The sequence below is a fragment of the Mustela lutreola genome, chromosome 1 (genome assembly GCF_030435805.1).
Source record: "Mustela lutreola isolate mMusLut2 chromosome 1, mMusLut2.pri, whole genome shotgun sequence".
Taxonomy (NCBI): Eukaryota; Metazoa; Chordata; class Mammalia; order Carnivora; family Mustelidae; genus Mustela; species Mustela lutreola.
Genome location: NC_081290.1, coordinates 227,760,822 through 227,785,998, shown reverse-complemented (window position 1 = coordinate 227,785,998; position 25,177 = coordinate 227,760,822). Strand labels below are relative to the sequence as shown.

The 25,177-nt window shown below is 38.7% G+C and overlaps 1 protein-coding gene across 1 annotated transcript in view; it reads right to left on the bottom strand.

Annotated features, from left to right (window-relative positions):
- INTS4 (integrator complex subunit 4) overlaps positions 1–25,177 on the bottom strand; it is a 123,328-nt gene that overhangs the window by 30,469 nt on the left and 67,682 nt on the right. The window contains exons 9-13 of the mRNA XM_059188076.1: positions 23,699–23,770; positions 21,790–21,964; positions 14,600–14,805; positions 5,793–5,935; positions 2,795–2,910 (exon numbers count right to left, since the gene is read on the bottom strand). Of these exons, the coding sequence (XP_059044059.1) occupies positions 2,795–2,910; positions 5,793–5,935; positions 14,600–14,805; positions 21,790–21,964; positions 23,699–23,770 (712 nt within the window). The remainder of the gene's footprint in view (positions 1–2,794; positions 2,911–5,792; positions 5,936–14,599; positions 14,806–21,789; positions 21,965–23,698; positions 23,771–25,177) is intronic.

Sequence of the window (25,177 nt, the reverse complement as noted above, 5' to 3'; positions counted from 1 at the left end):
TATTAAATGACAATTTTCTAACAAATAAATGCAAATTCAAACAAAGAGATACATTACCTCACTCACCAAAGGTTTTTTTAAAATAATGCCTGATCCTGCAGAGAATAGTAACACATTGAAACTTGCAGTACATGGCTCACTAAAGTACACTTGGGCACAAATCTTTGGATCATAATTTGACACTAGACAGTAAGTCTTTTGGATGGTAAGTAATTCTACACCTCAGATTTTACTCTAAGTAAATAATCATAGAGTACAGAATCATTTATAATAGCAAATAATCAGAAACAACCTAAATGCCCCAAAGCAGGAAAATTACCATATACCTCGTGTTTCACCTACTTGATGGGAGTATTTTGTAATCGTTAAAAATTCTATGTTTGAAAAATTTATAATATTGTATCACAAACATTGTATTATAAGTGAAAAAGCAGCTGCTAACATATACAGAGGATATGAGAGCAGTCATCTATTATCATATATTTGATGATGAGATAAACTATGTTAAAAAAATAAAACAAGAACAAAATCCCAACACCAAGCCTTAAAAAAGAAGGAAATACACCAAAATACTAATGGTCAATTACTCTGACTAGCAGGATTTTGCAAGTTCAGTATGAAGTTTCTTCTTTCAATTTTTTGGACTTACTTTCTATATATATTTTCTTAACAGAGGGAAAATCAGAAATTAAAAGGTAAACATAGTTTCCAATCTTCTATATGTATCCCTGTGGAAGACCCTGTCAGTTGCCTACCCAATATCCATTCTTCCCTTTTTCCTTGCTAACAGAATACTGATTTGACCACAAATATCCTCTAACTTTCTCTCTAGAACCAGGGCCTGATCATTGGACCTCCAGCAGCAATGCTGGATAAGTGAAAATGGCCGAACAGGAAAACAGAAGGAGTATGGATCACCAAGAATAATGTAGAGCTGCTTTACCAGCAACAGACTGTGTACTTCCAGATTTCTTCTACCTTGGAGAAAAGTAAAAATCTTAATTCATTTAAGCTACATTTGGGGGAAATCTCTTTTACTGAACAGCCAAACATATTTCCTAAATAATAGAACCTCTCAACTGCCCAGAAAGGTATCTTAACGTTAGAGCCTTCCAAAAGTGTTTAATGTTTTTTTAAATGTAAAAAGGGCCCTCAGATTTCTGAGCACTTCAATACATCATGTGAGGTTTGTGATAACATCTAGCCCTTAAGCCCCTTTCTGATGAGCTAAATTTCAAGCAGCTACAGTATTGTACCTTTAAAGTAAGGTCTGGAATAAGCCTTTCCCAGAGGTAAACACGAAGTTAGACATTGATTAGTATATCAACTAAACAAATGGTTAAAAATTTCTCCAAACAGGGGCGCCTGGGTGGCTCAGTGGGTTAAAGTCTCTGCCATCGGCTCAGGTCATGATCCCAGGGTCCTGGGATCGAGCCTCACATCGGGCTCTCTGCTCAGTGGGGAGCCTGCTTCCTCCTCTCTCTCTGCCTGCCTCTTTGCCTACTTGTGATCTGTCAAATAAATAAATAAAATCTTTTAAAAAAAGATTTCTCCAAAAAGTGTGAAAATAAACAAACAGAATGAAGAGAGACTATAATGGTCATCCTACGACAGCCAGTTATTTGGCTGATCTCTGCATCTCAATAAATATCCCCTAAACCTCACCAAGAATCTGCTACAGAGCAGAAAGAACCATAGGAGACTGTGGGTGCACTGATGTAAATGTATTCCCATTACCGGAAAACAATCTAATTGCATGGCATGCTGCCCATGGCTGTCACAAACCCACTCAACTTGCATCAGAGGCAAAGTAATCCTGCAGACTAGCTCAACCTATCCCCTCTTCAGGCTGCAGATTAAGAAAGTTCATAAACTGAGGCCCCTTGGTGGCTCAGTCAGTTAAGCGTCTGCCTCTTGGTTTTGGCTCAGGTCACGATCTCAGGGTCATGAGATGGAGCCCCATGTCAGGCTCCAGGCTCAGTCCAGAGTTTGAGATTCTGCTCCTCTGCCCCTCCCCTGCTCACTCTCACACTGTGCTCTCTCTCTCAAATAAATAAATCTTTAATAAAAGAAAAGAAAAAAGAAAGAGAAATAGAGGAAGGAAGGAAGATTGGTCATTCATAGACCTTAAAACCAAAGATGGGGGCATCTGGGTGGCTCAGTCATTGAGCATCTGCCTTCCCTCAGTTCATGATCCCAAGGTACTGTGACTGAGCCCCGCATCAGGCTCCCTGCTCAGCGGGGAGTCTGCTTCTCCCTCTCCCTGCTGCTCCCCCTACTTGTGTGCTCTCTCTCTCTCTCTATTAAATAAATAAGCAAATTATTTAAAAATAACAACAAAATAAAATAACAAAGATGCCTGGCTTTGAATTCCACATGTGCTGCTTGGGGAGTTATTTAGCCTTTCTAAGTCTCAGTCTCCTCATCTGCAAACTGGGAATAATACCTCCTTCCAGGGGTATTTGGGAGATTTACATATGTAAATATGCATATTTACATATACATGGTAAATGTATAAAGCATGAAACAGTGTGGAATATAATAGGTGCTGAACAAATGGTTTAAAAAAACTAATAATAATAATATTAAATAGCAAATGTGAATTATTGTGAAAACAAGAATGAAAGCTACGAATAACAACTATTAGGCTCCCTCAGAATATACTCTTAATTAAAAGAAATGAAAAAAAATTAAACCTAGGACTGCCCCCTCCAAGTTACACTGCAGAAAAAGATGCCAGAACAGCCCACCAAATCAGCCCAGTCTTTCCTAGTTTTATCCTTGCAGAGGATACAAGCTGGATCATCCATGTCCGGTTCAGCTGTGTCAAAAAATGGATGTGTGCTCAGGAGCTCTGGCACCAAGGGAAGCACCAGGGTTGGATGCCGACTTCCCAGAAACTTCAAGCACCTGAAACAAACAAAATGAGAGTCCACCTTAGTAACTTAACAAATGCTTTAAAAAGTACTGGGGATTGGAATCAGAAAACCTGATTCAGAAATGCAAATTCCCAACCACCCATTTTTGGTAACCTCTATGACCTCAAATAAGTCCTTCAATTATTCTGGAACTCAGTTCATCTAAAAAAAATTGCTATTATTAAAGAGCTGATATGGCATAAATTACTACTGATTATTTAACCAACAGTTATTTTCTCCAAATTCCTTGCCAAGAGAACACTGATTTTACTCAAGTATCAGGTAGGTGCTCAGAGAAGGGAGACTCAGCCCAAGGGCTCAAGCACAAGTGGTTTAAACTTTACTACCTTTGCAGGAAGTAAAGTAACCCATTCCTGCTCAAAGGAACAAGAAGGGAAGTCTGATGGAGAGCTACTCAGGAATGTTCTCCTAGACAAAAAAAAAAAAAAATGTGTGAGAAGGAATGCCCTTTCCTTTATGCCTTAAGATACTGTCTTATGAGGCAGCCATCCTGCAACTATGAGAAAAGTGCCAAGAGAACTGCAGAAAAACCACAGTGTTAATAACCCTGTTAAGCTGTTAAATGACCAATCCTATAACTTGACTTCCTGACTTGTAATGCCAAAAAATTAGACTTCATTGTTTAAACCACTTTTAATCGGATTTCCCATTACTTGTAGGCAAAAGCAGTATAACGGATATCCTGGGCGAAGTTCTGAAATCAGAAGTGACCTGACCTGAAACATGAAAATGAGTAACTGTGTGGCCTTGGGCAGACTGGCTTCTCACCTACAAAATGGGATTAAAAAATCCTTACCTCATACAGTTGCTATAAGCATTAAATGAGATAATGAATAAAAATTACTCAAAAAAGAGTCTGTTTCAGAGTAAGAACTCAATTAGGTATTATTAAGTAGCTATTAGTTAACTATTATGATGACATGAAAACCTTTATAAGCCATGGCACCACATGGCTTATACCACTACATGGCACCAGTAACTAAGCATTTGTATTATCATTTTTAAAGTTCTGTTTTAGAAGGTTTAGAAAAGAAATATAAATCCTTATCTCTATTCTTGTGGAGTTTATAATTCAGCTGGGGAAAAATGATCAACACTACAAGGCAATGAACTACCAAACGAATGGTACTCCCCTGCTTTCCACTTGTCAACGGTAGAGGAGATCACCATGATCAGAAGTTTCACAAAGGAGAAAGGACTTCCCCAGGGACTGGAGAACAAACAGACTGGCAATAGAGAGAAAGCAAGCACCAGGAACAAATTCATGGATATATGGAGTAGGATAGGTATCCCATTTAAAACACGTGATATTGTTAGGAAAGTATACTTTTGCCCAGTTCTGCTTTTCCTTCTATGTGAAAAGAACTGAATGGCTAATTTTCTGAACTCCCACCCTTTTACTCACTGTGTTTTAGGGGACATTGTAAATCTTGTAGTCTGGCCTCTAGGTGCTACCCCTTTATCTCCTATTTTGCTCAGGTCGCTCAAGCATCTGGGTCTCTCTGAAACTAGACTTCAATTCTGATTTGTAATATTTTTCCTAATCATCTATCTACCTACCTACATATTCCCTACTTCTTTCCATCCTGCTATTTGAAAGCTAGGCCTCTGAATTGAATCCATTTTTAACTCTCCATAGCACCAACACAGCAATTGGGTTATAGAGCCAAGTACTCCAAGCATTTGCTGAATGAACTAAAGCTATATAAACATAACAAACCCCTCCAGGTTTTAATTTATGTATCTACTTTTAAAAAATGTCTTAAAAACATTGCCACTGTGATTATTCCTTCCCTCTTTATCACATCCTTTTTTGGTATTCCTAAATAAAGCCACCATTCATGGGAAGAAATGAAAAGTCAAATGATTATTAGAATAGGCAACTTCAAAATCCTCTGGAGTACTACAAACACTACAAGGTGAAGGAGCTTTCAGTCTACAGTCACCAGTAAAGACAGTCTTAAATAAATACTCTGGGTGAACCAAATAACCACCTGTCTTACTGTAAGGCAAGAAGAATGTTCTGTGAAACACTCCATAACAATCCCTTCCATCAAGCAAAATTACTCATTCCTTCTGTGTCATCCCAGATACAGACACTGACACCAGTTTTTCTTCCTACTACAAGACCCACACCCCAAAGACTGAGTGCTCCTTGAAGACTCCCCTGGTGTTTTCAGTCTTAAACAGATCTTGCAAGTACCTGATCTGACCCACAGTTTTTCTACTTTTAGTAACAAATTTTTTCAGAAAATCCAATAAACTATACCATTGGAGTGATCTCATCACATAAGCTCACTTCAATACGTGGAGCACGATTACGAACATTTTATAATAATGTCTGCAAGTAGTTCTTCAAACAGCAATTCATGAACAATGTCAATTTTGACTCTAGTCAGTAAAGGTAGAGGTAATCAAGGGAAAAAATGAAGTGGTTTTCCATCTGTAGACAAAGTGCCAGTCCTGCCTCTCATCTCTACAATGCAGCTGTGATCATTTAGACAATGCAAAACAGACAAAGAAGTGATTAACAGGATAGAGGAGCAAAAGGAATCTAATCAGCTCGTCTCTGCCTGCGGCACTTACCATAGGGCTGGGCACATAGTGAATGTACAGTAGCAGGGCACATACTATCTGCTAAGAGGATGGATGGACAAATAAATAAATAAATAATCTAAAATGGGATAGTCAATTTAGGAATCAGATTCCTGAGTGTTAAGCTGAATCAGGTTGTTAAACTGGAGGCAAACTGAGGGCCATACCATCAATCTATGATGATCCACTACTGGATAATTCAATATACATTTACCACATTACTGGACCCAGTGAGCAAATGAGCAAAAAAGTCCTTACTTCCATATGGAGTCCCTATCAGTAGGGTACTTGGTTAAATTTTTCAGCAGCTCCACCAGTGCAAGATGAATCCCTTCTTTGGTTGAAACATTAGTACAGCACAAAAGTTCGTGAAGAGCCTCTCGAATATCTCTGGATGAATCCTTTAAAAAAAAAAAAAGTAACAATAATAATAGTACCAATCACTGTGAATTTGCTATTACAGGAGAGCGTATAAGTTACAGTGGGACTACAGGGTAAAGAGTCTCTGAATTTTCTTGGAGGCGAGAGGCTAGGAGTTGAGAAGACTTCACAGAAGAGGTAACATTTGAATTCAGATTTGAAGACTTCATTCATTGGCTCATTCATTCATATAAATAAAGTTTGTGGCCAGGGCAGAGTAAATAAAAAGACTGTTACAAGATGATGTTGGAGAAATGGCCGTTTCTCTTCTCATATCTACTCTACCTCACCAAAGTGACTGGAAAAGGTCATCAACAACTTCTTAAAGCTAAAAGATATGGATGCATATCAGTTCTATTCCTCTTGGCTATCTCTGTAGCATTTGTCAGTTTTTCAAAACTTTTTTATACAGATGTTTTGAAATATATACAAAGTAGAATTAATAAATTCCTTAGTTTCACCAATTAACTCACAGTCAATCATGTTTGATCTAAACTTTTACCCACTCCGCCCAACTAGATTATTTTGAAGTCAGTCAGAGAAATCACAGCATTTTATTGGTAAATATTTTCATAAATATATTTTAAGATGATTCCTTATTTCTAAAAATCACAAAACCCATATCCTGCCTAAAAATATAATAACTGCTTAATATCAACTATCCAATGAGTACCCAAATTCTTCTGACTCAAAAAGTTTGTTCTAGTCAGGAACCAACTAAGGTCCACACATAGCAATGTGACAATATGTTCCTTAAGCATCTTTTAATATGTAAAATCACTGTATATCTCACACCCTCCCCATGTAATTTCTTCTCTGTATATCCTATTATGATAGTTAAGATTTAGAAGCTTGATCAGATTCACGTTCAATTTGTTTTGTAAGACCATCTTACGGGGGTTTGGTATACTTCCCTCAGGAACTATATGATGTCTGTTTCTCTTCTGTGAGGTTAGTAACCACTGGTGAGTACTTCCCAGATCTATGAATCAACTGAAGTTGTAATACAATGATGTACAAATCCTATCTATCATTCTTTAATTTATTAACTGGAATACTTCTAAGAAGAGAAACTTCCCCTTATCAACCAGCTGGTTATCATGAAGTTCAGTTTGGGACTGATAGTTCAGATACAAAAAAGAAGGATTAATGCTTGATTCCTTAATTTACCAGTTTCCAAAATAAGAAGCTGATTACTAAACATCTTCCAAGATGACTAATGCAGTGTTTTGTTTAAGTATCATTACAAAATCATGCATTTAAACATACTTGCAGTTAACAGTCCTTAATGATGTGTTATAACCCTTAATGATGTGTCTCCTGGGTCTTTCTGATATGATCCTCGAGGTCTTTGATAGCTAACTGCTCTCTGTATGATAAGGTAGTACAAACTCATCTTGTTACATTTCCTGCACTAGACCTGGAATCATCCATTTCTCTTAGGAATTTTGATACCTTTTAGTGGAAATGAGATCGCCAGAGCATTGTTTTAAGTCAGGTTAACTGATAAGAAGTTTCATTCTGTAAAATTCATCCTTCTCAGTGAACACTTCCACAAGTTTAACAAATCCATATAGTTACGTAACTACCACCTCCATCAAGATATAAAACACTCCTATCACCAAACTCTTCTGTAGTGTCCCCTTGTAGTCTAGCCCTCACCCACAGTCTCTGGCAACCACTGATGTATTTTCTGCTACAGTTTTGTCTTTCCCAAAAGGTCACAGAAATGGAATCACAGAGTATGTTGCTTCTTTCACCTAGCATAATGCATGTGAGAATCACCTGTGTTGTTACGTGTATCAGCAACCCGTTCCTTTTTATTACTGAGTAATACTGCATTGTACAGATGTACCCAGTTTATTTACCCATTCACCAAATCAAGGATTTGTGTTGTTTTTAGTTTAGAAATATTGTAAATAAAGCCATAATAAATATTTGCATACAGGTGTTTGTGTGAATGTAAAAATTTTCAATCCTCTTTAGGAAATGCTTTAGAGTGGGAATGCAGTATCAAGGTAAATTTACATTTAATTTTATAAAAAACTTCCAAATCTATCATTTTGCATTCCTATCAGCAGTGGATGAGAGTGCCAGATGTTCCCCGTCCAAGTCAGGAAATGACAGATGCTGGCGAGGATGCGGAGAAAGGGGAACCCTCCTCCACTGTTGGTGGGAATGCAAGCTGGTGCAGCCACTCTGGAAAACAGCATGAAGGTTCCTCAAAATGTTGAAAATAGAACTGCCCTATGACCCAGCAATTGCACTATTGGGTATTTACCCTAAAGATACAAATGTAGTGATCCAAAGGGGCACGTGCACCCGAATGTTTATAGCAGCAATGTCCACATTAGCCAAACTATGGAAAGAACCTAGATGTCCATCAACAGGTGAATGGATCAAGAAGATGTGGTATATATACACAATGGAATACTATGCAGCCATCAAAAGAAATGAAATCTTGCCATTTGCGACAACATGGATGGAACTAGAGCGTATCATGCTTAGCGAAATAAGTCAAGCAGAGAAAGACAACTATCATATGATCTCCCTGATATGAGGAAGTGGTGATGCAACATGGGGGCTTAAGTGGGTAGAAGAAGAATCAATGAAACAAGATGGAATTGGGAGGGAGACAAACCATAAGTGACTCTTAATCTCACAAAACAAACTGAGGGTTGCTGCGGGGAGGGGGGTTGGGAGAAGGGGGTGGGATTATGGACATTGGGGAGGGTATGTGCTTTGGTGAGTGCTGTGAAGTGTGTAAACCTGGTGATTCACAGAGCTGTACCCCTGGGGATAAAAATATATGTTTATAAAAAATAAAAAATTAAAAAAAAATACAGAGGAGAATTGGATCAGATCAATTGTATCAAGTGCTGTCACTTGATACTCTCAACATTTCTTTGGTTTCTGGTTAGGCATTCTAATATGTGTGGTGTTGTAATACCTCTAATAGGTGTGGTTTTAATTTGCATTTCCCTAATGACTAATGATGTTAAGTATGTATGCTTCACTTCTTTATTATTTGCACTGCTTATTTTCTTTCCTTAAGTACCATTCAAATCTTCTCCTGATTTTCTTTTTTTTTTTTTTTTTTTTTTTTAAAGATTTTATTTATTTATTTGACAGAGGGAGATCACAAGTAGGCAGAGAGGCAGGCAGAGAGAAAGAGAGGGAAGCAGGCTCCCTGCTGAGCAGAGAGCCCGATGCGGGACTCGATCCCAGGACCCTGGGATCATGACCTGAGCCGAAGGCAGCGGCTTAACCCACTGAGCCACCCAGGCGCCCTTCTCCTGATTTTCTAATCAGGTGATTTGTCTTATGACTGAATTTTGAGAAACCTTCATATATTCTTTTTTTTTTTTTTTTTTTTTTTTTGACCTGGGTGGCTCAGTGGGTTGGGCCGCTGTCTTCGGCTCAGGTCATGATCTCAGGGTCCTGGGATCGAGTCCCGCATCGGGCTCTCTGCTCAGCAGGGAGCCTGCTTCCTCCTCTCTCTCTGCCTGCCTCTCTACTTGTGATCTCTCTCTGTAAATAAATAAATAAAATCTTTAAAAAAAAAAAAAAAAAAAAAAAAAAAAAAACCTTCATATATTCTTTATCAGATATATGTTTTACAAGTATTTTCTCCCAGTCTGTGGTATGTCTTTTCAAAAACATGGTTTTTTTTTTTTTTTTTTTCCTTTGACTTAGCAAAACAGAAATAATTTGGGGCACATCGGTGGCTCAACCAGATAAGTGTCTGCCTTTGGCTCAGGTCATGATCTCAGGGTCCTGGGATGGAGCCCCATGTTGGGCTCCCTGTTCAATGGAGAGTCTGCTTCTCTTTCTCCCTCTGGCCCTCTGCACTGTTAGTGCTCTCTCTCTCTCAGATAAAATCATAAAATCTAAATAAGGAAGAAAGAAAGAAAAACAGAAATTTACTGTCTCCGTTCTGGAGGCCTGAGTCCAGAATCAAGATATAAGTAGGGGGGCACCTGGGTGGCTCAGTGGGTTAAAGCCTCTGCCTTCGGCTCAGGTCATGATCCCAGTGTCCTGGGATCGAGCCCCGCATCGGGCTCTCTGCTCGGCAGAGAGTCTGCTTCCTCCTCTCTGCCTGCCTCTCTGCCTACTTGTGATCTCTGTCTGTCAAATAAATAAATAAAATCTTAAAAAAAAAAAAAAAAGATATAAGTAGGGCTGCTTTCTTCTGAGGCTATGAAGGAGAATTGAGACCAGGCCTCTCCCAGCATCTGGTAGCCTTGGCACTCCTTGGCTTGTAGATGGCATTCTCTCCTCTCCATGTCTTCACATCACCTTTCCTCTATGCATGTTTCTGTATCTAAGTCCATCCCACCTTTTTTGTACAGTTTATACATTAAAGGCATTATATACAATTGATCTGATCCAATTCTCACTCTGTATTGTGGTAAAATACATACAACATAATATTTACCATTTTAAGTCAATGTACTTTTTAAGTGTACAATTCTATGGCATTAGATACATTTACATTGTTGTGCTGTCCTTGTAATTACCTAAAAGTATCTTTTTGAAGAGCTTTTAAATTTTGATAAAGTCCAATTTATCTAGTTATTTCTCTTATGGATTAAGTTTTTGGTGGCCTAAGAAATTTTTGTCTAATCCAACGAAGGTCACAAGTATTTTCTCCTAAAAGTTTTACAGAATACTTTTTTAATTTAAAATTTTTAAATTTTAAATTTAAAAAAATTTTAAAATTTAAATTTTTCTAATTTTATAGAAAATTTGGTTTTATTTAATAAATAAGAAATCAAACTAAAAATTTTAAAGGATGCATATGCATCCACAGAGCAAAACCTAAGATTCAGAGACTTCTCCAAAGCTAGGTTGGAAACATGCCTTCTTTATTCTCCAGGAACCCTCTTTCAGCTTGCAGGTCCCTCAATTCTTCACTCTGTATAGTTACTGATGCCAACACCTTAACAAACACATCTGACCATGTTGTTGCTCTGTTTAGGAACCAGTTGGCTTCCCCACACCTCTTCAACAAAGCTCAGGCTCCCGGGCACGCAAGCAAAGTCCTTCACAATCGATTCTCGGCTCACTTCTCCCTCAGAGTCACGTGCACTTCTCAGCATCCCTGTCCATGCTGTGCCATTTCTTTTTATTCTTTTTTTTTTTTTTTTAAAGATTTTATTTATTTATTTGACAGACAGAAATCACAAGTAGGCAGAGAGGCAGGCAGAGAGAGAGGAAGGGAAGCAGGCTCCCCGATGAGCAGAGAGCCTGACGCGGGGCTCGATCCCAGGACCCTGGGATCATGACCTGTGCCGAAGGCAGAGGCTTAACCCACTGAGCCACTCAGGTGCCCCCCATGCTGTGCCATTTCTGCCCTCCCAGCCTACACCTGTGGCCACATGCTAGTGCTGTGGCTAGAATGTCATTCCTTGACTTATTTTTAATACTATCTTGTAATTACTGGCTTATACTGCTCCCTGTCTTCTCTATGAAACTGTGAGTGACTCAGAGGTAACAGCTAGTACTGTCTACTTTCACATCCTCAGAACCTAGCACAGAACCTGGCTCTGCAAAAATAAATAAATAAATAAATAAATAAATTTTTTAAAAAATCGGTAAATGTTTCCTGATTGACTTAATCAATATTACGAACTACTACCATGTTAAGCATTTTACATGAATTCTCTTTCCATTCTTATAAGAAACACACGAATATGTGGAATTATCCTCACTTTATACATGAGAAAACCAAGTACCAGAGAGAATTAATAATTTGTCCAAAGTCACAAAGCTGACAGGATACCCTGAATAACTTTCAGGTGCTCTTCCCTTAACAGGATTTTCAAAGCTCTGCAGGAGCTGGTCCCACGCGCCCCTCCAGCCTAACTCTTCCCTCACACTAGCTCTGTTACAGCCAGGCCCTCTTTTGGTCCCTCTACTATGCCATGTCTCCTTCCACCTACCATCATTTCTAAACTTGCTGCTCCTCTGCCTGGTATATTCTTACACCCATACTCCCAACTTTTCCTACCTTTTTCAGATATCAGCTTTAGAAGCTGTCCCTGATTGCTACACCCCCTTAGCCCCCAAAGACTAAGTGCTTCCATGACAGACGCCCATGGGACCTCACTCCTTTTTGTCATGCGCTCCTCATTCAGCTAATTATTAGACCTTCATTTGTGTCATATTTGTCTATCTCACTCATACCTAAATTGTAAGGTCCATGAGAGCAGTACCATGGTTTCTGCTCACTGGCATAGTGTCTGGCACGCAAAAGGTGGTCAATAAATACTAACAAATAAACAACAAACAAACAAAAACTCAGGTAAAAAGATCAGGGACCAAAGACAGGTACTGACAGTTCGATTCAGCTCTGTCTGGTTTTACACGTTGTCAACTTACCCGTCAGATAAAATGTTTCCTGTATGAACAATCACCACCATTGATAGGCGGTATCAAAAAAACAATATTCAAAGAATAAGAGAACAATATTGACTATGTTCCTTAAGAAATTCCTAGTTATGCAGCTGACTATGCAGATTTGTTTTAGGACATGTTTACAAAGCATCCACTCTGTAAAGTTACCACATCAAACCCTGAAAGGAATATGGTAAGCGGTACAACAAGGTCACTCTCCTTAGGTAGCTCATACTCACATCAGGGAGAGGGAGTTGAGACAAAACCTGCCATTAATGATAAAATGGGAAAACTATAGTAAGAAATGCGTAAGCATGCTTATGGCTCTGTGAACAATCAGTACATCAAAACATAGCTTGGAACAGATCTCAGATAGTTAGCAAACATTTCCTGAGCATCTAGCAGTTTTCAGACACTAAAAGGCACTAGAAATAAAAAACTGAAAGAAGCCAGGATCGTGCAAAGCTCTCAGTCTTGTGAAATAAAGAATTAAATTGTCAAAACCATCCTAATATACACTAGACACAGGGTGACACAGGAAGACAGAGGAGTGCTACTTAACCCACTTGGGGTGGAGTTACTTGGGGAACACGCTACCTAATAGAGATCTGAGAATAAGCAGAAGTCTACGAGGTGAAAAGTGGCAGTTTTTGCAGGCAGAGGGAAAAAAAAGAGTGAAAGAAAAATGATGAGGAAAAGCATGATGTTCAAGTTCAAGATGAGGAATAGTGGGAAAGAATTCAAAAAAGGAAAGGTGGGGCTAGGGTAGAGAGCTCACCCAAGGAAAATAATGCATAGAATGCAAACTTATCTTCTTAGGAAAAAAATGAGTGAAAAATTATAAACACAGACTTATAATTCAGGAAAAATCTTACCAGAAGTGCTAAGCAGCTGAGAAAACTGATGGGGAACTTCAAAATCAAAGCACCCAATCTGTTTTTTGAGTATGGAGCAGAAATCTGTAATAATGACTAAAATACCCAGTAACTCTCTCTTTCACAATATCTGAAAAACCAAAACCAAACTGAAACAAGAAAGAAACCCAGAGGCCAAGTCCCATTTACTAATATTCTGAAAAACATCAGGACTCACAAATAAAATCCAGATACTTTAGAAAAATAATTCAGGAACCACATTGAGTTGTACAGCCTCGGAGGCAAATCTGTGTTCATATCGTGGCAGAGCCACTTACCAACAGTGTGACCTCAAACAAATTACTTTCTTCTCTGTAAAACTCCAGGGTTGAATGAGTTGATTCCCTAAGATCTGTTCCTGCTATAACATCCGAAGATTAACTAGAAGCATTAAACCAAATCAAAGGCTGAAAAGAATTCTTCATTATTTAGCCCCTGCCTTATCTATAACCACTTTTCCTCCAACACTTCGGCTCCACGCTGCTATTACAATGAATTCCTTTAATTCCTTTTTTTTTTTTTAAGATTTTATTTATTTATTTGATAAGAGTGAGAGAGGAACACAACCAGGGGGAGTGGGAGAGGGAGAAGCAGGCTTCCCGTCAAGCAGGGAGCCCCATGTGGGGGCTTGATCCCAGGACCCTTGGGATCATAACCTGAGCCAAAGGTAGATGCTTAACAACTGAGCCACCCAGGGGCCCCTCCTTTTAATTCTTTAAATGCATCATACACACTCTTACCTCTGGACCCATGGACATTGCTCCCTCTGGTGCCCTTCCACCCTACCATCAGTGCCATTTCTTCCTAAGAAAGGGCCTTACCAATCTCACTACTCCTCCAAGTGTCCACTACCGTATTCCTTCTTCCTTCCCCATCTCACAACCTTACCGCAGGGACCCCTGTCCTTTCCTGATGACAGCAATGCTAAGCTTTCTTTGAGTTTCCTGTTTAACAGCAAGTCTCCTCTACCTTGGAGTTGTGTGCTGAGAAGGCCGAACTGCACTGCCCATATACTACTGCATCACTAGTACCCAGAACAATGCCTGGTTTAAAGACTGCTTATTTATTTGAGAGAGAGAGAGAGCTTGCATGGGGGAGGGGAGGTAGGGGCAGAGAGAGAGAGAGAGAGAGTCTCAAGCAGACTCAGTGCTGAGTGTGGAGCCTGACATGGGGCTCGAGCCCACAACCCTGAGATCATGACCTAAGCCGGAACCAAGAGTAGTACGTCCAACGGACTGCAGCACCTAGGTGCCCCGTAGTACCTGGTTTACAGATAAAGTGGCTCTCCATAGGTACCGATGAAGAAATGAGTAACAAACTGTGAAGACTCACCTCTAACACAGCCAGGACAGTGTCAAGCTGATCCTCTCGGAGAGTGATATTGTTGGAGATTTTTCTCATGGTGTGTATGGACTGCAGACGTACTTCCTCGATTTCATCATTAAACATGTCAACCAAGAAATCAAGGCACTTCTCTGCAAAAGAGGGTGAAGACTGGGCCAGCATGCAGAGAGCCTCCACAGCAGCAATGCGGACCTCTAGACAAAAGGGGACAAATAAGGCTGTGCATTAGGTTATGAGCCATGGGATAAATCCAAGGATTCCTTCTCTTTCTGGTTTATCTTTAACTTTCTACTCTTCTCCATTAACAAACTCTCTCTGGGAGATTTCCTCCATGCCCACAGACTCAGCTACCACCTTCACACTGATCTTAGAATAAGGACTTTGGTGTCACGGGGACTGAGGTTTAGATCCTGACATGCAAACGTGATCAAGTCACATGTCTGTCTTCAGTAACTGCACCTTGAAAACAAAGTTCTTGTTTACCTCAGTACAACAACCACCGTTCTCCACTCAGTACTTTTTTCAAAAAGCAAATTTTAAATAATTAAGATTAAAACAGACTAGATATCATGTTCTCATCTTAGAGATAAGATTCAGCAAAGTGAATTCACTTGCCTTAAAATGAGTGAGAGCAGAGATAAGACTAGTACCCAGGTCTGCTGATTCTAGACTAGCATCATGTAGTGGTTAAGGATACATGTTTTGGAACGTTAAAGGTCTCACAGTAAATTGTGAAGAGTAATTCCTCCACTAATTTGAAGGGTGATCTTGAATAAGTAACTTAACTTCCTAGCAACCTCAATTTTTTCACCTTCAACAGAGATAATACTCATTTCCTTACAGAGTAGTTAGAGGCTGGGGTATGTTAAAAGCTCAGTAGATCTTAGCTACAGCACAGGTATGGATCTTACAAGCGCCTTGAAAACAGAGGCATGTCTTCTACCCCCCCTGTATGGCCTGAACACATAACAGAAAAGCCACTGATTCCAGAAAGCCCTTCATTCATTCACTAGAAATACTTCCTGAATGCATACTACACGCCCAGAGTTAACAGCCTTGCTAAGAGCCTTAGGAAAAAGCTAAGAGTCTTGATATAAAGATAAGAGGTAAGTAAGCTACAGACTATGCTCACAAGATTTCCATACATGCTTGTTCTGCTCCAAAGGTTCCCACATGGTTCTGCAACAAAACGTACAGTTTTTAAAAAGAAAGGAAAGAACCTCAAGTTGTGGTTAAAACTCAGAAATATAATTTTTTGTGTGTGTAAGAAAGGTCTTACAGACACTTTAAAAGCAGAGTTACTACATTAAAGTGAGATGACTTGGGATTTTTCTTGGTAGCAATAAATTCTTCCCTTCATCAGAACTGAAAGATTTGCTACACTTCATAATAAGGTAATTTAAACATGAAATTGCTAACAATTACAAAGAAAGCCAGAAATGGGCCGAAATGTGTTAAATGCTGGGTCCTCTGCCTAGGGCTTTACCCATTGCACCACACTAAATCATGTGTAACTCTTGCAAGTCCACAAAGTGAATCACAGAGACACTCCTGATCATCAGCAGATAATCAGTGTGGACCTAAGGAGATGCAATTTTAAGCAGAAACAAAGAAACTTTTGTGTTGCTCTTTGTATGTGTAGTCTGGAAAATCAACAATTTCTACTGGACTCTTTGGAATGTTGAAAATGTATTACAGTCTCCTTAAGGGTCCAGGGCAGAGGAAAAGGAATCAGCTATGCTAAAGGGAAAGGGAAAAAAAAATCCTCTGGTGCCTTAACATGTACAATCAAATCCTGGCTTTGTGCTTAGTACTGAAGACACAAGGGTGAACAAGAAAGAGATGGCCTCCCAGTGCCTACAGACAAGAATAGTTAATTGGATTACAAAGTGATTGATGAGCAGTACAGTAAAAAGCACAGGGAGTATAAGAAAATGCAAAAGCGGTATGTAGCCCACTAAGTTGGATCAGAGGCAGCTTTCTGGAACAAGTGACCTCTAAAACAATACTTAAGGGAGGTGCAAAGCCAAAAGAAAGGAAGAAGGCCTCCCTTCTAGAGGACTAAAAGAATGTATAATACTAGAGTACACAGCTAATGAAATAAGGCACTGTTTCATTCCCAGCAGCATGTCTCTAATTCACCCAGAATTTTAGAAATATAATAAGAAAGCCAGCATAACTGATACTGGTTATGATATATTTGCTTTCCAAAGTTAAGTTCCTTTAATTAAACCTTAATGACAGTTAAGTGTCTGACTCTCAGTTTCCGCTCAGGTCATGATTGCAGGGTCATGAGACTGAGCCCCACATTGGGCTCCGTGCTCAGTGCAGCGTCTGCTTGAGATTCTCTCCTTCCCACTCTCCCTCCCCCATTCATTCTTTCTAAATAAATAAATAAATAAATAAGTCTTAAAAACAAAACAAAACAAAAACACCCTTAGTGACAAACTTACGTAGAACTAAATAACATAAATATTAATAGTGATGAAATTCAATTTGCAAAATTAAATAAAGTAAAAATGCTTGCAGAAACTAAATAAAATAGGCTCTAGTTACTTGTCTTAGGATAAAATGGGTATTAATAATGACTTCTTGGGCGCCTGGGTGGCTCAGTGGGTTGGGCCGCTGCCTTCGGCTCAGGTCATGATCTCAGGGTCCTGGGATCGAGTCCCACATCGGGCTCTCTGCTCAGCAGGGAGCCTGCTTCCTCCTCTCTCTCTCTCTCTGCCTACTTGTGATCTCTCTCTCTGTCGAATAAATAAATAAAATCTTTAAAAATAATAATAATAATAATGACTTCTTTATTATGAAATACCATTTAAAGTATAATTCGTGTATCCAGTTCACAGAAAACAAGAAAGCAGAGGCTGCTTTAACTAATTTCTCTATACAAGTTTCCTCCATTATCCAAAAGAAGAGTGAAACAATGAAACCTTTCATTTAGGTGAAACAATGTAAAGCAGAGTGTAAATGATGATGTAAAGCAGAGTATCTCCCACTTTCCAAAAGTTCACTTTGTGTGACCTCACTTTTAGAAGACTTATATGGGTATGGTAATGATTTTTTTCATAAAAACGAAACTCCGTTTTGGATTTCTTTTGGTTAACAAAAACAGGTACTAATGTAGGTTTTTTTCATGAATGCAAAGTGGCCTAAAGAGAACTTTAAGGAAGTGGGGAAGACACCCATACACTGAAAACCTCATAGCTAACTAGAGAAGGAAACCCAATTCTCATATCTTATAACAGAAAATGATCTTTCAAAAAGTAATTCTTGCCCTTCTAAGAAGTTCTACTCTGAGGTAATTTTTTACAGGCATTTTAAAGACCTGAGTTCTAATCCTCTGATATAAATTTACTATAAAATTTGAACAATCAACATTATCTCTCCTGATCTGTTACAATTACTGAAAATGAGATAGTTGTAGTCAATAACCTCAAAACAATGACATTCTTTATGTGAGACAGATAGATATAATGGAAATTATACAAGAGCTTTGCAGAACTTCTTTCTACAAGATTTACCTATCTAAAACAACTAAAAACAGAAATAAAAACAGAAACAACAGTATTCAACACACTGGACATCAGACAATAAAGAGTAATGATCCCTGAGAGGGAGGAAATAAATTAGGTAAGCTCCAGAATTTACCAGTTTATTATCTGGGAAGCTTTTCCAGGTTCCAGGTCTCCCTGCATTGAGAAGATAGAGCTAGGAGTCTGGAAAGGCCAATGTGGACAGAGTTCATAAGGCAAAGTACCAAAATGGAGAGTACCACACATGGAGCACTTTGGAGATCTGCAGAGGGTCCTCCTCAAGTCATCAGCTGAGTCCTGATCTGTTAAGAAATTGAGGTCTGAGAAAGAACCGCTAAGCAGGGCTACAGGGAACAATCTCCAAAGCTCAAAAATGGTCTACAACTGCTTCTTCAGAAGAGTTTGTTTGAGTTGGGAGTAAAATGAGCCCCAGACTAAGTGCTGTTTCAGTTCCTCTTAACAAAGCTTAAAAATAAGACCTGAAATAAATGCATCCCAGAACTAAGTTCAAGAATGTAGGACTATAACAATGTTCATTAGCCAACAAAGTGAAATTCACAACGGCTGGCATTCAATTGAAAATTGCTAGCTCTGCACAGAAGTAGGAAAATATACACAATAAGGAGAAAAATCAATCAAAACCAACACAGAAATCACACAAACAAAGATTTAATAAACAACAACATTAGGATAGTTATTGTAAATGCATTCTCTGTTGACAAAGTTAAAGGAAAGATCAAGGAGATTAAGCAGATACATGAGAGATACTAAACAAACCCAAATTCTAATTGAATTTATATGAATGAAAACTACAAGGTTGGAGATGAAAAATACACTGGATGGGATTAAAATCAGAATACAGATGGCTGAAGAAAAGATTAATGAACTCCCGAGACATAACAATGAATATTATCCAAAAGGAAATGAGAAAAACAAAAAAAAAAATCAGGATGGAGGGGCAGCTGGATGGCTTAGTCGGTTAAGCATCTGACTCTTGACTTCTACTCAGGTCATGATCTCAGGGTTGTGGGATTAAGCCCTGTACTGGGCTCTACACTGGGCATGGAGCCTGCTTAAGATTCTCTCTCTTCCTTTGTCCCTCCCCCCACTACTTCTCTTAAAAAAGTAGGGGGGATGGAGCATCAGTGAATTCCAGGACAACCTCAGTAGTCTAATATATGTGTGTCTGGAGTCACCAAAGAAACATGAGACCACAAAATATATGAAAAAGTAAATGGCCCAAGATTTTCCAATGTGATGAAAACTATAAACCCACAGATCTAAGAAGCAACAAACTTCAAGCATAAGAAACATGAAGAAATGTCACCAAGACACATCACAATTAAACTGCTTAAAACTGATGACAGAGAAAAATCGTAAAAGCAACTGGAGATGGATAAAGAAGATGCAGTATATGCATACAATGGAATATTAGTCAGCCATCAAAAAGAATGGACCACTGCCGTTAGCAACAACATGGATGGAACTAGAGAGTATTATGCTAAGCAAAATAAGTCAGTCAGAGAAAGACAAATACCAAATGATTTCACTCGTATGTGGACTTTAAGAAACAAAACTGATGAACACAGGGGAAAGGAAGGAAAAATAAGATGAAAACAGAGAGGAAGGCAAACCATAAGAAACTCTTGACTATAGGGAAATGAGGTTTGTTGGAGGGGAGGTGGGAGGAGGGATGGGGTAATTGGGTGATAGGCATTAAGGAGGGCACTTGATGTAATGACCACTGGGTGTTACACAGGACTCATGAATCACTAAAATGAAACTAATAATGTATTAATATTCTTAATAATATACATTATTATATTATTATTAATTAATATATAATACATTGATATACTTAATATATTAATAATATATACTAATAATATATTATAATTAACTAACTTGAATTTAAATTTAAAAAAACTAGAGAAAGACACATCATGTAAAGAACAAATATAAAAAATGGCAGCAGACTTCTCAACAGAAAGAGTGCAAACAGGAGGGCGCCTGGGTGGCTCAGTGGGTTAAGCCGCTGCCTTCGGCTCAGGTCATGATCTCAGGGTCCTGGGATCGAGTCCCGCATCGGGCTCTCTGCTCAGCGGGGCAGGGAGCCTGCTTCCCTCTCTCTCTCTCTCTCTCTCTGCCTGCCTATCCATCTACTTGTGATTTCTCTCTGTCAAATAAATAAATAAAATCTTTAAAAAAAAAAAAAAAAAAGAGTGCAAACAGGAAAATAACATGGCAGGGTGGGACACACACACACACAACCTCACCTTATTAAACTGGAGTTCAATTTCCAGTGAAAATATCTTTCAAAAATGAAGGTGAGGGACGCCTGGGTGGCTCAGTTGGTTAGGCAGCTGCCTTCGGCTCAGGTCATGATCCCAGCGTTCTGGGATCGAGTCCCACATCAGGCTCCTTGCTCGGCAGGGAGCCTGCTTTTCCCTCTGCCTGCCATTCTGTCTGCCTGTGCTCACTCTCTCTCCTTCTCTCTCTCTCTCTGATACATAAATAAAATCTTAAAAAAAAAAAAAAATGAAGGTGAGAGGCGCCTGGGTGGCTCAGTCAGTTGATTTCATCTCAGGGCTTTGAGACTGAGCCCTGCATTGGACTCCATGCTCAGTGCAGTCTGCTTGGGATTCTCTTCCCTTCCCCTTTCCTCCCTCTCTGTCCCTCCCCACTCTTGCACACTTTCTCTCTAAAATAAATAAATAAAATCTTAAAAAAAAAAAATGAAGGTCAAAGAAAATCTGCGTTAGTCAAAATAATAAAGGCTTTGAGGTCAGACACCTGGTTTAAATCTTGCTTCTGTTTCTTACTGGCTGGGTGACCAATAACAAGTTATTGTTATCAGTATCAGTAATATCAATTTTTATTACCAATTATTAAGTGCTTATTATAAATGGGTCATGTATTTTTGTTAAGGATTTTATTTATTTATTTGACAAACAGAGATCACAACTGGGCAGAGAGGCAGGCAGAGAGAGAGGAGGAAGCAGGCTCCCTGCTGAGCAGAGAGCCTGATGCAGGGCTTGATCCCAGGGCCCTGAGATCATGATCTAAGCCAAAGGCAGAAGCTTAACCCACTGAGCCACCCAGGTGCCCCTAATGGGTCATGTATTATGCCAAGTATTTTGTGCACATATAATCTCGTTTAATTCTCACAATTCAGAAACACTAATTATTAACCTTGTTTTATAGAAATACTGGAAAACTAGATTGACTGAATCCAAAGTCCATGCTCTTAACCACTGTATTATACCACATGGGCCCCACATCTGGTTTTTTTTTTTAATTTTTTAATTTTTTTAAAAGATTTTATTTACTTATTTGACAAAGACCACAAGTAGGTAGAGAGGCAGGCAGAGAGAAAGGAGGAAGCAGGCTCCCTGCTAAGCAGAGAGCCTGATGTGGGCCTCGATTCCAGGGCTCCAGGACCATGAGCCGAGGGCAGTGGCTTTAACCCACTGAGCCACCCAGGTACCCCGTCACTTCTGCTTTTAAAATTAAGTAATAGTAGGTACTTCATGGAGTGACTATGAAGACTAAATGAGACCCTTCATGTACACTAACCAGTGCAACACCTGATCCATGGCAGGCACTCAGTAAACGGAACAGTTATGATGCAGTCATACTTACCATACATTTCATCTTCCAATCCATGAACAAAGGCTCCACAAGCTCCTGACTCAATCAAATTCACAGCTCCTGTGTCTATTTCTTCCTTGGGAGCATCATCTCCCCACTTTCTGCCACTGGAAAACTCTCCTGAGCTGTAAAGCTCCTTGGCACGTTCATGTGCAGTGCGTTTTCTCTGTATAGGACAATGACAATTAGCACTTGCAGGAAGTTCATGAGGGAAAGGTAAGATGTATTCTGAGAACATGGGAAAATAGGAAATAGGACTGCTTTCTGATAGTCACATTAAAAAAAAAAAAAGTACTCAATCAATCAGAACAAAGAAATGCAAACTGAATGTCAAGAAAAACCAAAGGTTCACAGGTCTGTCACAGCGGATGTGTTCTTATTAAAGATAGCAAAAGAATGTGCTCATCAGGTAAGTGGTTATGTTTGTCACTGTGTACATAACACAGGAAAGGGAGAACCAGAGGCATAAATAATAGCAGTGTCCCTCTAGCACCATCCTGGGTTGATAATAAACTGGCCCTAGAAAAGAATTTTTTTTTAGTCCCAACAGAAGTAAGTTTGAATTTGGAAACACTGTGCTCTATTTGAGCAACAATGCACCACCATGCAACCTTCTGGTAAATTCACTTCCTGCCTAAAATGCCAAAGAGGGAATCAGCTAAAGAAAATATCCAGTCCAATCAACCATATGGATCTCATCATGAATAAACTGCCATTCTGCTTTATGTATGAGCCTCTTATGAACCTTCCTGGTGTGAGTCCACATCCTTATGGCTGAGCATCTCAAAGGCACTGGTGAAATATAGTACCCAAGCCTACAAAGATGTGGGCCAGACCCAGTAGTAAAGTTTGTACCTTGTGACATATCTTGGAAACCCCTGCATAACCCATCCTTCCACATTTACTATGAACATGATGTTTTTTTACATTTCTACTCCAGCATACACAAAGAACACTTAATCACCAACCTCAAATGAAGGCAACACCCTTCAGGAAATCCATAAGGCAATGTTTCATTAAGCATAGACAGAAACTCCTCAACCACTCCGAGAAATTTATCTTATGGAATGACTTAAAAGAAGAAAAGATCTAATATGCATGAAGATGATATTCCTTTATAATGGTAGAAAAATGGGAGAATCTAAATACATAAGATAGGGCTAAAAAATTATGTCACATCTACTTAATATATTACATAATCAGTAAAAATGCTAAGTATAAAGTTGACTATATAAAAAAAGCATATGATGTAGTGATAAATATAAAAGTAGACTATAAAATTATCTGAATACAATGATTCAGTGTTTAAAATATGCATAAGAGCTGGAGAGAAATACACCAAAATGAACAGGAGTCCTAGAGTAGTGTGAATATGGGTAAATTGTTTGCTTTCCTTCTATTTGTCAAAGATTCTGAACTCTTTATCATGTTTATAATTTAAAGATTAAGATAATGACAATATTGACTCATATTTAGTCCTGACAATTACATCAGAGAATGTGGTCAAGGCTGAAAGGCATTCCGTGCTTTGTTACTGTTCAGAGAAAGAATTTACTCACTCTTTCAGGGAAACTGCTGCAGAAAAGGACTGTCCTGACATGTCAGTCATATAGTCTCACAAAACAAGACCAGGTCTTTGTAGTTTCTAACAAACAGAAGTTAATCTTACCTTTTCTTTGTAAAACACAACCTGTGCAAAGTATTACATTAAAATAATTTAAAATTTAATGAAATAACTTGTAATTTGGTTCAAGTTACTAAGATTTTATGCTAAAGTATAATCTAGTCACCCAACATTTACTTGATAAATATCTAGGCTGCAAAATTAAATCAACACAGCTTACAGATAGCTGATATTAGTTACAGAAACCCAGTCTGAATAACAAAGAATTCAAGTTACCCTAAGATCAGACATGAGCTTCTTGTCCAGTGTCTGCTCCAAGAAATGAGAACTGACTTGTTCCATTGAGCCCTATAAAAACAAAGAATCAAGGGCAAATTAAACAACTTTTAAGGTCTGAATATTATCTTAAAATTCAAAGTTTGCAGCCAACTTAAATGCATAAAGATAACATTTCTTGACAGTAAAGATGCTTACAGGTTCTGAATCATCAGCAAAATAATAAAAACATTAGCAGCAGCAGCTAGCAGCTAAATAGAGCTTACTATGTCATACACTGTTTATACATGTATTAATTTAGTTCTCCTATGAAGTAAATACTATTATTAGTCCCATTTTATATATTGGGGAAAAAAGAAAAGAAAGTTAAAAAAAAAGGCATAAAAAGATTAAGTGACTCATTTGAAGTCGTAAGAAGTATAATTTACAGAGGTGGGCTATAAACCCAGTTTCCCCAATCCTTTGCCTCAACTGCTACTCTCCACAGTCTCTGCATTCCTTTTCATTCTAGTTTTCCATTCGTTTGTTCATTCAGTCACTCATTCAATTAAACAGATATTTATTTAGCTACCACTCAGTTATATGCCTACGGTTACCAGGAATAGCAATACAAAACAAAGACATTGATTCCACACTCAATGACCTCACAGACTAGTGAGAGAAACTGACAAGTAAACAGATAACTGTATGATGGTATAAAATGTTACAATACACATATAAAGGTTCCTATGGGAAACTCAGAAAACAAGCAGTGTAAAGAGGAGGAAAGGGAACTGGTAATCACAAGTACAAATGCATAAAAAGAGAATGTCATGCAGGAAACATCAAGTGTCTCTAATAATGGGACGCAGGACAGGGGAGCCAAAAATGAAGCAGGATAGTTAGGGATCAGATCATAAAGGGCCTTTGTCATGACCCTTTGTCATGTCTGTTATGGAAGGAGTTTGCTATAATTCTGAATAACCAGATATTTTCTCAATAATGAGCTCAACAGTGTACAAAGTATTTTACTCATACTTTAAAAATTTATTTCTTTTTTTAAAAAAGATATTATTTGTTTATTTGACAGACAGAAATCACAAGTAGGCAGAGAGGCAGGCAGAGAGAGGGGGGGAGAAGCAGGCTCCCTGCTGAGCAGAGAGCCCGATGCAGGGCTCCATCCCAGGACCCTGAGATCATGACCTGAACCGAAGGCAGAGGATCAACTCATGTGCCCCTAAAAATTTATTTCTATAAAATCCCATGAAGAAGGTAAACGATCTTGATTTTCTTTTCTTTTCTTTTTTTTTTTTTTAAGGTAATCTCTCTGCCTATGTGGGGCTCAAACACAACACTGAGATCAAGAGTCACATTCACTACCAAGTGAGCCAGCCAGGCACTCCAAATTATCCTCATTTTTTAGATGAGAAATTGAGGCTGAGAGATTTGGTAACTTGCTCATTTCAAACAAGGAAAAAACATAGATTTACACCTCATAAA